Source organism: Cynoglossus semilaevis, chromosome 18 (genome assembly GCF_000523025.1).
Source record: "Cynoglossus semilaevis isolate Cse_v1.0 chromosome 18, Cse_v1.0, whole genome shotgun sequence".
NCBI classification, from domain to species: domain Eukaryota; kingdom Metazoa; phylum Chordata; class Actinopteri; order Pleuronectiformes; family Cynoglossidae; genus Cynoglossus; species Cynoglossus semilaevis.
In genome coordinates, this window is record NC_024324.1 from 13,486,962 (window position 1) to 13,500,643 (window position 13,682).

The 13,682-nt window shown below is 44.3% G+C and overlaps 1 protein-coding gene across 1 annotated transcript in view; it reads left to right on the plus strand.

Moving 5' to 3' along the window:
- Nucleotides 1–13,682, plus strand: part of rapgef5a (Rap guanine nucleotide exchange factor (GEF) 5a) — a 28,165-nt gene that overhangs the window by 10,154 nt on the left and 4,329 nt on the right. Inside the window, exons 6-13 of the mRNA XM_008332020.3 lie at nt 2,090–2,171; nt 2,257–2,305; nt 2,400–2,473; nt 4,723–4,890; nt 9,620–9,765; nt 10,638–10,738; nt 13,188–13,266; nt 13,371–13,515. Coding sequence (XP_008330242.1) covers nt 2,090–2,171; nt 2,257–2,305; nt 2,400–2,473; nt 4,723–4,890; nt 9,620–9,765; nt 10,638–10,738; nt 13,188–13,266; nt 13,371–13,515 — 844 coding nt within the window. The remainder of the gene's footprint in view (nt 1–2,089; nt 2,172–2,256; nt 2,306–2,399; nt 2,474–4,722; nt 4,891–9,619; nt 9,766–10,637; nt 10,739–13,187; nt 13,267–13,370; nt 13,516–13,682) is intronic.

Genomic DNA, 13,682 nt, shown 5'->3' on the forward strand with positions numbered 1-13,682 from the left:
GTCACTCAGAGATGAAGTGAGAGAGGGGGAGGGGGGTGAGGGGTGGGGTGAGGGGTGCGTACCCGTGGAGGAGTAGAGAGGGTGAGCGCTCTGACATATTCATCTGTGTGTCATTTTTACACCGTGCATTTAAAATGGAGGGGGGGGGTGGGGGGTGGCACTGAGGGACATGTAGATGTCATGCTGACTTGTGTAATTCTCATGTACCGTACTGAACATACCTGGTGAGAACATCACTTGCTTTACATGTCCATTACAGTGGATGACGTCCTCACTGAGGGACATCCTCCTCACAGATTGGTCGATTGTTCATTCACTGTTGGTCATCATTGGATCTCCTGCGTATTTAGTTCCTTTCATCTGTTCGAGCAGGTTTTTTCTCTGTTTTTTGTACATCACAATGATGTAAAACAGGAAGTTTTTGTTTTAATATTTATTGGCACAAATGCCTCTCTTTCCTGCATCGTGCATCTCATTAAGCTAAAGTCAGATCGTGCATATATATTGCCTTTTAGAGGAAAGTTTTCCGAATCCCAGCAGCCAGTGGTTAAAAGAGATGCAGGTCCATAAAAGGACATCCATTCATTCCATTCACCTCTCCAGCCAAGGTCAACTGATTCTCTATTGAACCAAATATCCATTCTGTAAATCTCTGGACTAAGGACAGAAGTCAAAGGGATTAACGGCAGCTCAGGTGTAAGAGGTGTGAGCAGAATTGGGTTTTGTGAGGCAGCGTTTGGCTTCTTACTGTGTCGTTCATGAAGAGCCACACTTAGAGGAGGAGGTGGCGTTGGTAATTAATGGTTAAGCTGCCAGTCTTGACTAAGGCCATGTGGCGCTGACGGTAGATGTGGTCTAAACATGGAGGCGGTTTCCCCACTGATCCTGGTAATACTCTCAGACCGCCCTGTGGCTGCCTAATGATTGGTGACACCACCCACGGTGACTCTCTCACAGCTCTCAGCTCCCCCAAAAACCAAATGAGCGCAGGCTGGAAGTAAAAAAAAAAACCTCAAAACGAATTAATGTTATATAGAAAAATATAATTTAGCACAACGGCTCATAATAGTCTCACAGCCCACTAATGGTCCTGTGTTTGTCACGAAAAAACGTGATCAAAAACGCCATTAAGCTGTGATGACATTTATATTTATATATATATTTTGTTGCCCACGTTCCTTCAGCGCTGCCGTAAGTTTTGACAGTCGGTCTTCTGATTTGGAAGGGGACGGAGACGGATACTCTCCACAGAAATACACAGACACAGAGGTTTCTGTCAGTGGGCCAGCTTTTATCTGTCTGTATCACTGCTGATGAAGTGTTAGGAGTGCTTCACATTACCCCCCCACCCCCTCACCCCCCACCTCTCCTCCACTCCTGCCTCTATCATTTCCTTATCAGATTACAGTCTGCACACACACAGACATACAGTCACACGCAGGAATGGATCGTCTTTCATCCACGGCGTTTACGAGCTCCGCTGCTATCATTGTATGCAAATAGGTGTGTGTGTGTGTGTGTGTGAGAGAGTGTATGTGTGTGTGTGTGTCCAGGCTGGAGGATGACTAAATCTATATGAGCCTGTGTGTCTCCCTGTCTTTAATGACCAGCACGAAGCCGTGGTGTGGGGACGGAAAGGTCACAGGCCTTTTTGCATTTTTATTTGCTGTTGACAAACACTTCAGTCCCACAGCATCACTGAGGTATTTACACACAATAAAATATATTCAAGATCAAACATGAAATCATCATTAGCTTTAGCTTTAGCTTCAATTAAAGACCTGTTAGACAAGACCTTACAGATGAATTAAACACTTCATTTATATATTCATTTATTCAAATACTTTAAACATTTTTACTCTAGTAATGTATTGTAAAACAAACAACACTTTCTGTACAATAGGTCTCTTACAAATGTACAGCTAAGAGGTGAATTGTTCTTTATTCATACCAGGGGGCAGTGTAGAGACCGCAGCACTGTAGAAGACCTTATTCTCCAGACTGTGTTTGTAGTTGATATTTTGCTCATGATTATTTTGTGTAAATCTTTCTTAATGAAGCCGTGTGTGTGTGTGTTGGTGTCCCTCAGGTCAGAGGAGGACTCTGAAGGTAACAGGGACATCTGCAGCGAGATTCTACAGATGAGAGCTCTGGAGAGGCTCACCTCTACGGTCGGTCCAAAAAAATGATCGTGCGCCTAAACATCTCTTTCGTGGAATTGTCTTTTCTCTAACGTGTGGACTTTCTCTGGTTCAGGTTCAAAGTGAGCTGGCAGCCGCCCTCGCACGGAAGACCCGCAAAGCCCGTAAGTTCACATTTATGAGTTTGTTGTTGTTGCTGCAAAATAGTATGTTCTCTAAGAAGAGGTCTAACCTGGTTCTGGTTGTGGCTGGTTTCAGTGTCAGAGCAGGACTCTGAGACAGCGGACACAAGCCACCAGGAGCCTCGCACGCCCAGTGAGGAGAGCAGCCCGGTAATACACTCACATTCCACAGTACTGCATACACAGATTACTGTTTTGGTTTAACACCACAGAGGGAGAGTAGTGGAATCTGTTTGTTATCTGGTCGTTAATGTTCAGCTGTTTGCACAATGTGCTGCGTTTGGCAGAGATTTGAAGTTCATTTAAAGACAGACACAGAAATGGGGTTCTGACAAATGCCATTGATTTCAGCAGTGGACGAAGGGACAGACTTCAACCTGATCAGCTCGTTCTGATTACCTTTCACTGTATGTGTGTGTAGCCACAGAAAATGGGGTCACATCTGTGAGTGTGTGTAGCCACAGAAAATGGGGTCAAAACCAGGAACACAGGCCGGTGCCATCGCTGTACAGAGAAAACCTCTTTTTCATCATCAATTATTCATTCTCTGCTGACACTGAGAGAGAGGAGGGAGAAAAAAAAAGAATTCTTAAAATGCAATTACACTCCTGAGATAGCTGTAGATAAGTGCTTCATACATGGAGATGGTCTCCAGCTCTTCTTCAAAGGCTGTTTATTATCTGAGTGTCATCAGTGACCAGAGAAGGACGATCAGATTCGGTTCTTGATAAATCTATGCCGTTGTCAAGCATCAGTCTTGAACGAGGGATTTATTGTTCAGAAAATATCCCTTTGTGGTCCGTGTGCAGCGGAAACCTTGGAGTTAATCCAGTCCAGCTCCATCAGCTAATATGAAATATCAGCTCATATTATATTGGACTTTCACTGCTCACATCAACGTCAGTCTGACAGGAAATGAACCACAATGATCCCTGTAGTAATTACATAATAGTTGAACATAATCTTAGATGATAAACACAAACAGTGATGAGAATTTTTATCCATTCAAATTAAATAAATCCCTTTATACTTCAATTTAATTAGAAATATTTCAATCTTGGAGTAATGAAGGAGTTGAGGTAAATTAGATTTCTTTTTTAAACTGCCGTGACTACATTATGTCAGAACACAGCATTTGCTTAAACATCCACTGAACTTTAAATTTATTTTATTAAAAAAGACCCCCCACCTTGGAGAACTCTTAAATGAATGTATTATAAGTTGAGGTTTGAGGTTAGGTGGAGATTTATTAACTCTTAACTGCAGTTGAACATTTACTGTCCCAGTGTCACCCGTCTGTTCCTCACCCACATGAGTGTTGTTGTAATGACATCTGTGTGGTGATGTTTTTTATGAGCTGCAGACATATTGAAAACACTCATTTATGGGCAAACAGACGTTTTGATGCTGCACCATAACGGCGGCTGGTAATTGTGTCTGACTGTGGAATCACTGCTTTGAGTTCACCGTGGTGATATAACAACCTCTCAGCACGAACAGTGACAACCGACAGAGACAGGTTATCATCTCTGTGCTCTGAGACTGGGACAGGAAGCTGGAAGGAGATTAACAGGAAGCAGCCAAGGACATGGGACACTGGGTGTCTTTGTGTGACCTGATAAGAACTGTGATTTTGGAAGCAAATATGGTACTATACCATAATGTCGTGTGTGTGTGTGTTATCCTGTGCTAGAGCATTGCACCGTGGGACAGGAAGAGTTACTCAACTCACAGCTAAATAAACCAGCCACCACTCTGAGCTATTTTCTGAGAAAATAAACAAAGCAGCCAGTGGTGATAGCCTTCACACCAGCAGCTCCCATAGATACACACTGTCCACAGGACCCGAGGAGGCCGTTAGCATAATTGTACATTTGTGAGTCCGGTCCATGGAGGGGTGGAGACACAGACACACCCCCACAGTGTAAAAACACTCCCGCCTACTTGGACTAATAATCACAGACACTCCACACTGATCTCCACACACAGAGCCACCACACTGGGACAAGAGGTACAACTTGGAGGAATTGGAAAGTAGTGAGGCAGGGAGAAAAGATATATAGAAAAGTTCAACTCAGGATTATTATCTTCTTTCTTTTTAATGGACACAACACAAAAGGTCACGTCTGCTCCTTTAAAAAGAATCTGGATTATGTCCGCGTTGGTTTTTTTCTGGATGTGAACATTGACCGTTGTTGGCCGTTGTTGGCCGTTGTTGACCGTTGTTGACCGTTGTTGACCGTTGTTGATCGTTGTTGACCGCTGTTGACCGCTGTTCCAAATATAAACACTCAACACGTGGTCATGTCCTGGGACCTGTTCCAAACATAAACACTCAACACGTGGTCATGTCCTGGGACTGTGGCTTGAGATATGTCTTCATGCCTCCTATGTTGCAGCTCGGAGGAGTTTGTGCGCTCAGGGCCGGCGGCGGCAGTGGCGGAGGAGGATTAGCGCACGAGGAGCTGACCAGTCGGCTGGGGCTGGAGGCAGTACAGCGTCTGGCCAAAGACGGCTGTCGGCTGCTGCAGAACCACAACTATCGGCTACAAGACAGAAACCAAGCTGTGAGTATTACTGTAGTAGTACAGTACTGGGATCAAGGACTCGATTTGTAGTTCTTGTCAGTGTGAAGAGATGGCAGTCAGTCACTGGTGTTGACCACTGAGGGACAGAACCTTCACTAATGTAATCAACTGTACATCAAAGCAGACCTTTATTCTCTGCTGTCCTGCTTTGGTAACTTTGTTCTGTCAAAGTTCAGACCTTGATGCTTTTTACTCTTTTACTTAATCTGTTACTATTTGATCCCAGGTTGTGTAACGTCAGGAAGGGGAACCTGAATCACTAGGCAGACTACAGCAACTAAAAGTATATGCCATAACATGTTTTGATTTCACTTCACAAACATGTATTCGCAAACAACAAAAAACCAAAGGGATGTCTGAGATGATATCAGCCAATACCGATATAGCAGGGCCTGGTGGTCAAGACGGTGAAGTGCCGTCTGCCCACTAAGGTGATGGGGTAACATAGTGTTTCTCAATTATTTTCTGCCGTGCCTCCCCAGCAAACAGAAGTTTTTTCATCGGGAGAAAACCCAGGCATTGCGTTTTCTAGTTTTGACCATTCTTACAGATAATTATTTTAATATCGGACCAATAACATTGACTGGCCAATGTACGTATTCCAATAGTTTGGAATCCTTGCGTTCCCGTCTCCCCTCTGTTCCAGCGTAACATGTAGCGTAGCACTAATAACTTGTTGCCCAAAGACCATGTAATTTTCACAGCCAGCTGCGGCTGCACAGTTATTGTGAGAAGAAAGTCGTGGACGTCATGGCCTGGTAATCGTGGTCATTACTGTCATCGCCGTTAAGCTCCCACTCACTTCAGCTCTGCCTTCACTCACAAACGCAGCTTTTGGATCCTGTGAGTGAATCCTCCTGCGCATCGTGCACATTTGTGTTGCTGTCAGTTTCAGTAACGGACAGGTGTGTATTCACATTTACAGCATGGTTAAAACATACACACACACACACACCAGTTATCACTGCAGAGGCACTGAACGCTTCGTTTACATCACATCAGATCAACAGCCACCAGTGTTCTTATTAGTCTGATATGGCTGTGGGTAATGGCTTAGTGAACTGTGATCTCCCACTCTGCCCGACCCACCGTGTGTATCAGTGTACACCAGGTCTGCTGAGCTTATAATAACGTGTGGCTGCTGGTGTGTGTGTGTGTTTTTGCTGGATTGGTGCCGCGGCAGCCTGAGTCAGTGTGCACATGTAATGAGCAGGGTGTTAGTGAAGCATTACACTGCGTAATTGTGCAGCGCAGGACACCTGAGGGCAGGAAGTGAAGCAAACCAAGTTTGATTTTCACTCGGCATCGAACATCAAACATTCATGGGTTAATGAAAGCTACAGTTTAATCATGTGCATGTGACCACCAATCCTGGAGGATATTACACTGTGAACTACCAAACAACATGTAAGTGGAGCGATAATTAATGGTAACAAATGTCTGCTTGTAACAGACGAATATAATTAATGAACAATATCTTTAAATCTTTAGCTAAAAATATAATGTTATTATTTAATAGTTAAGTTTGAACCTGTTGTGTAGCACCAAGCTCCACGCTGCTCCCTGTGCAAACTGCACAGGGATGGAAATCCTGTTTTTTGCATGTCTGGCGTCCAGTTACCTTACACTGGCACATGTACTTTCATCTGCTCCAAGGTCACACTAGGTCACTGCATTTACAGCGATGACGACACACACACACACACACACACACACAAGATCTGCGAGTCGCCTTTGTTACTTTCCATCTGCTAACCTGGAAGTGTGTGGCTTTTTGTTTCGCTGAGATGAAAGCAATGTGTTTTTCATATTGTTACACGGTGTTTCCAGGAATCGGGCCCAGCACTAACACAACACTGATATGGTTCAGTCACAATCAGGACGGGCAACAACACACACGTTCAGGAAGAGGGAGTGAAAAAAGAACTTCCTTCTCAGCCTCTTGTGCAGCTGGTTTTTGGAGCCCTCTAACCATAATGTTTAAAAACACTGGTAGCTCACTACAGCCATGTGGAATAAAATGTAACCAATGCAAGTTTCTAACTTCTTATTGCGGCAATTCTGTTGGGTGGAGATGCTGCGTGCAAGAAGTTGTTATTTTGTGTGTTTTTATTATTATTATTATTATAGCTAGAATGGAAGTTAAAATTAGAGCTTAGATTTTGGTAATCAATTTTAACCAGTAAAAAAACAAACAAAGGTGGCAGTGGTATGATTCACCATCATTAGCTCCTACATTCAGATAAAACGACACGGTGTAAATTATCCAACTGCCAGAAAACAATGTGTTCTTATCTCTGAGGTTGGTTATGTAACAGGCTGAAATGAATGTTGTTCAAGATCAGCCAGGCTGATAAACCAGGCAGCGACAGCTGATGTTAAGAGATGTGGCACTGAAAGCCTTAAAATTTACTCAGAGCTGGCAACCGAGCCACACCCAGTGGCCCAGATGGGATGCAGAGATAACAAGTGTGGGACATGTCGTTAAATCCCACATCACTGGGAGTTCAAATATCAACCGCAATCTTTCATCAGAATTCTGGGGAGTTTTCCTGTCTCCGTCTCTCTCACTGATAACTAATAATGGAAAATTGCCCCCCCTCCCAAAAAAAGACACATTATGTAACACATATGTAACCACTCTACAAACAAAGGTGGAGACAAATGTTGATCTTCATGATAAGTTATTTTTATTAGAGGCCAAAAAAACACACAAACAACTGAGCCGAGATCAGAGGAAGGAAAACATTAGTGGGTTTGGAAGCATTCAAGATAAAAGGAGTGGAGGAGAGGAGAGAGCAGAAAAAGGAAAATAAGCTTGAACTGTACGTGGCTCTGCAGTACATTTAAAAGTTTGTATTACGCAGTATTTTCCAAGAATAACATAGTTGGGAATAGCACTTTGTCCTGAGAAAGAATGCAGGCCAGTCCAAGGAAAACATAAACTATTTTTTTGTTTAATTTTAGAACTTGAGAGTGAAGAGGGCAGTGTTATGCAAGAAGAAAAAAGAAAAACAGAAACAAAGCCACGTGAAAGGAATGGGAAGTGAGAGACATGGGAGGAGTGTGGGAAACATGTCGGAAAAAATCATTCCAAAAAGCATCAGTCCAAGCCCGGACATACAGTTTAATATGAGTGTCTTATGTCACTGGAAACATTAGTGACATTTTTTGGATAAGACTCAATAACAACAGTGGATTGTGAAAAAAACTAAATTCCAATAATGGCTCATCCACTAGTTTTGTGTTTCAGCTCGAACCTTCGAAAAAAACCACAAGCAATCCTTATATGTCAACAAAAATGAAAAACAAAAACTAAGAAGTGTGTAGTGAAGTGGTCACATGTTCTCAGTTAACAAGTACGCCGCTCTCTTTCCTTCCATTTCTCTCCATTTCTCTCCAACCCTTCCTTCAATTCAACTTCCCTACTCTCCACCCTTCCCTCCTTGCCCTCTACTCTCCACCTCTCTCTTGATTCCATGTTTCCAGTATGGTGACATATTATGCTGTGGCTTTACTATACCACTGCTTTACTATATGTTTTATATATCTTTTATTTATTGAAGGTTCCTGTTATTTTGCTATTTTGGTCCGACACTATTATTTAATTATTGCAAACAATTTTTGCTCGTCAAAACATGAAAGATGGAACAATTAGATCCTCTTCTGCTATGTGGCAGCAGATAAAAAAGATAATCAGAGCTGTTGAAGAAGATCATTGTGAGTGTATTTCTTCAATTACTGCCAGTTTATCAGTGGTGTTTTCAACTAAACATTACACTTTATTCTACAATAAAGATGTGTTGATTTTACAGAAGACACATTTTCTGATGTGGTGATCAGTTATTGTGTTGTTTACTGGTGTGGATATATACTGCCTCTGCTGTTGTGTTATGTTACTACCACAAAAAAAAAGCAACCATTATGGTTCAAAGGATTAAATGATGTGACTCTGCACACAGAGGTCTCTGTGTCACGTCTGATTGCTGTTTAATCTCTCCGGCTGAGACAGGCACTGCAGCAAACAGCTGGAATCCAGAGGAGAGACGCCGCCTCTTCATCTCTCCTCCTGCTCCGCTCCGCTCTGCTCCTCGTGCCTTTGATCTGCCCTCCTCTTTCCCCTCTGCCTTTATTTCCTGAGGCTGTTTTTTCTTTTGTGCTTCTCTGTCCATCTGGAGCTGTGTTCATGTTACACTGTCACTGCAGGTGTGTGTGTGTGTGTGTGTGTGAATGAGGGCCTCTGAACTCCTGTCTGAATGTTGGAGCCACAGATCGAGTTGCTGTTAATTTTTTGGAGCGGGTCGTTTTCCCTCGTCAGCCCATATTCTTTGTTGTCTCCATTCTTATTTACCACACAATGGTTTCCTTTAAAGGCAGAAAGGGTTGTACTTCCTGTTTGTCTCTGACTCCATGTGTGGATCGATTGGCTGGGTCTAGGTCTGCAGCTCAAAGTTACACTTTTGGTTGTTATTCAGTTTGCTTTGACAGTGGAGCAAGAATTAGCTTTAAAAATAAGTTAAATATTCTCAATAAAATTATTAAATTAATAAAAAAGGAGACCTAATGATAACTGGAGTTTTGCAGAAAAATACTATTTCGAGTGATTCTCCCTTCAAGGTGTCAACATTTCAGTTTAATTAGCCTTTGATCCTAGCATCGCAGAGCGATCATTTGGTTTACCTCCGACTTTTCCCTCTGTTCGTCTCAGGAGTCAGTGGGCAGAGTTTGTCTGAAGGAGAGAGGTCGGGACGTGTTGGTGCTGCAAAGAGTGACAACGGCAGTGACGTCGCCGTCCGAACGGCCCTCACCTACATCATTGGGGGGCGGGTCCAGAGAGGAGGATTGCGACAAGAGGTCAGTCCCTCCTCCTTTGTACTGAGAGTTCTCCAGACCAACAGTGGCACCAAAGGCATAATCATGGCGCTCCTCCCTCTCTGTTTCCAGCTTTGACTTTGTGCTCTCAGGTTGCAATCACACACAATATCAGCACTGCTGCCGTTTAAGTTGTGTGTGTGTGTGTGTGAGAGAGAGAGAGAGCGTTTGTGTGTGTGCGTGCCACAGATAATGTGTGCTTAGCTTCTGGCAAAGAGAGTGGCCTTTTGTTTTCAGCTCAGGAAACAAAGATTGACACCAAGATGTGTCTACTTCCTTTCACAACTGTGTGTGTGTGTGTGTGTGTGTGTGGATTTACTGAATGATAATTTCTTTGTGCCCTGCCTGTTTTATGTGTGTATTTAAGTTGGTATGTGCCAAAGCCTCAGGCATAATGCAGGGAGTGTCGCTGACAGACAGGTTGTGTACTTGTGTGTGTGTGTGTGTGTGTGTGTGTGTGTGTACCTACAAAGCTCGTCTCAGTAGCAATCATTTCTTTGAGCGTGCTGCTGTAGGAAGAGTCTCAGAGAACTGAGGTCTCAGCTGACTGAACTGGCATGAGGGCCGATCGTGAAGAAGTCTCTGGATGTGAGGATGACCACTGCGTTAGCCACACTCGCAGTAGCAGAGGAGGACGTAGACGATGGAGATGACGAGGACAAGGACAACGACAACGACACCGCCGGAGATGCAGAGATTTGTGCCTTTGATGTTCCCTATTTCCGCTTCATCGATGATGACGGTGTAGAGGAGAAAAAGGAGGAGAAGAGGGAGGGAGGATGGAGGGATGAAAGAAGTTGTACTTGGTTTTCTGGCTCTGCTGACGAAGGTTGTTGTGACTCTTCGTCCTACAGGTATGTGGTGGTGTCTGGAACGCCACTCAAAATCCTGGAGCACCTCCTGAGCGACCTGCGCTTGGACGACCACCGGGGCGTGCCAGAGAGCAGGGAGAGCGGTGAGTTTGGAGACCAGACTTCAAAGTTGGAACACAGTTCAGTAACACACGTCAGACGCTGCTGGCAGTGTGTCTGTTGACTGGCAAAAAAAAAGAACCAGTTGGTCCTGTACCCAAAACAGTTTTGACCTCAGGTATTTTTAAAAAGAAAGTCCCACACCTTTCTCCTCTTCCTAGATTTTCGTGTTACAACACGGCCCAGTCTGAGCCTTTCCCTGTCTCTTGGCGGTGTGTGTGTTTGTGTGTTTGTTTGTTTGTTTGTCGGCTCTTGTGCAACACCAGGTTCATGTCTGTGTTCACCCGGCTGTGTGAGTGATGGCGTCTTCTCTTATTTCACAGATTGATTTCCTTGGACAAAGTGAAAGTAAAACAACAAAACAAACAACACACTCTTTACCGCTGCCGTCCATTTAGACCGTTTCGGGATAAAGCGTCTTTATTTTCTGACTTCTCGGCTCAACCCGTTCCCAGCGGTCCACTGGGAGCCATCTCACTGAATTGCAGGAAGCAAAGTAAGAGAGCAGGAGAGATGAGTGTGTGAGGGAGGGAGTGACGGAGAACTGAGATGGGCATTGTGGTGTAATTCCTCCAACAGAAAGACTCTTTGAGCCGTGTGTTGTTTTTTGTTTAAGAAGGAAAAGGCTGGAGCAGAGAAGCAAAGGTGTGTGAGACGGTTCGTCCAATCGAATCAAATCAAATTTAATTTTATTGCTGAGCTGGCAAAAGGGCCTCACAGAGGCTAAAAACAATAGGGAACAAAACCCAGCCCTCCCACCCCCACAAACACACAGAGACATAGAAACATGCAGATACACATTCATGCAAGTTCAGAAAAACATGGCTGAGCACCAAGATCTAAGGTAAGGAGAGAGCCACCTTTGGGGGCCGTCCACACGCGCTGGCAGGCAGACAGAAGACCCCACCCCAAGGTGCTGAGCCCTTTAGACCCCCCCCCCACCAGCACCAAATAAAAACTGAAATCATTTAGCTACAAGTCCACGTTTCTGATCCGTTTCCTCAGCGTAGACGGGAGCGCTCTGAGCTGATCCTGAGCTTCAGTGTGTGCTTTCAGTAGGCTCAGCTGTGCAGCATCCTGAACAGGCTCCGACACGCTGCTGTGGAGAGTTAAGCGAACAACTACCAACGACCCTTCGCTGTGTACACACACACACACACACACACATGCACAGCAGCAGCAACTTCAACAACAACAGCAGCAACTTCAACGCAGCAGCAGATGATCGCTGCTGTGTCGACCCCCTCTCTTCTTCTCCTCTCCTGTAGGAGATAAACTCCCCAAGGTCAGAACTGAATGAGCGATTCATCGGGGCGCTGCTGTGCTGCTGTTCACGTGTGTGTCGTACTGTTTATGAGTGCACGTCCAAGCAGATGTAGAGGACGTATGCTGAGGAGGAAAATGGATAGTTATCATCGCAGAAAGCTGAAAGGGAGAGTTCAGTGGGAATGAGATAGCAGCGGGAGGGGGAGTATGGGGGGGTGAGGATGAGGAAGATGAAAACAGGACATGGTATTATTCCAGATGGGAAAATGACAGCCTCAGTGAGAGGCTCCCACAATCCTGTCACTAATTCTGGTCCGTACGTTTCTCTGCCTAATCTTCCTGAATTGATTTCTGTGATCAGTGCATCACAGAGCCTGATTTGGGTCACACACTCCCAGAGAGCTAGTTCCACATCACACACACACACACGTGAGCACACACACACACGCCAGCTCCCTCACTCCTGGGACAATGGCTCATTACTCATCTGTCACCAGGGCTGTTAATATTCGTCTCAAAACCACTGATCCATTGAACTACTGCTGACTCACTCTTTCTGTCTCTTTACCTCTGGTTTTCACACACTTGAGAGCACAATCTGAATCTCACTGATGTAAGAAGAGAAAAAAACAACTTCTATAACCAAATATTTAGAGAATTTAACATATATTCACACGTGGTAAGCAATATGAATATGAGTTTAATTTAAATAGTCTTAAACACCAGCGGCTGAAAACCAAAAATGTTTCTAAGACACCGACCCTCTCGTTGTTGGCTGCCTTTCAGCGTACACTTTCCATTTTACGCTCAGTACATTAGCATTCAGCTCACAAGCTAGCCTGGCACTCTGAATGTGATTGTGCTGCCTGGTGTTGAGCGTGTAGTGTTGACACGAGCTAAATTGTCCACTGCCTGCAGCGCTGAAGGGAATTATACTGTCAAACACTGACTGTAGGTTTAGGAGAATCCAGCAGAACTGAAACAGAGATGAAAGAAGGCTTAGGGTTAGGGTTGTTTTTGGTTCATTTTTACATTAAAAAAACATTCAATTTATTATGCTTTTTAATTAATGCATAACACACTTGATGAGGTTAATTTCCTTCCTTCGTTAATACCTAAGGCTTTTTTTGTGTGAAATGACTAACGTGTGGATTGTTGTTCTTACAGAAATGCTGCTGGATGACTTCCTGTTGACCTACCTGGTCTTCATGACCACCAGTGACCTCTGTCAGGCTCTGTTAGGACAATATCCTTACTGGCAAAAACAGACCGTGACCAGACCTAGTCTTAAGTTACCTGACTTTACTGCTGCAAAGTTATTATGATATTTGGCTCCTTAACCGCTCTCACCTATAGCAGTGCTCGCTGCCGGGGCCAGGAGGAGGGAAAGGACGCTCTGTTCAGGAAACGCAAAGTGTTGCATCTTGTGTCCCACTGGAGCAGGCTCTACAAGGACTTCCTCAAGGAAGAGGAGCACGTCCGGAGCTTTATGAAGGTACGGACGTGCTCCAGGTTTTAACACGCTGTTAAGACCTGTGCGGTCTGTGACACTGCAAATTTTTCTAAAACTGACCAAGATAGTCACATCTGGAAATTTATCCTGCAATTATTTCCAGAAAAGCCAAATTGTGTTTTGTCACCCAGCTCTATAATTATCCTGCT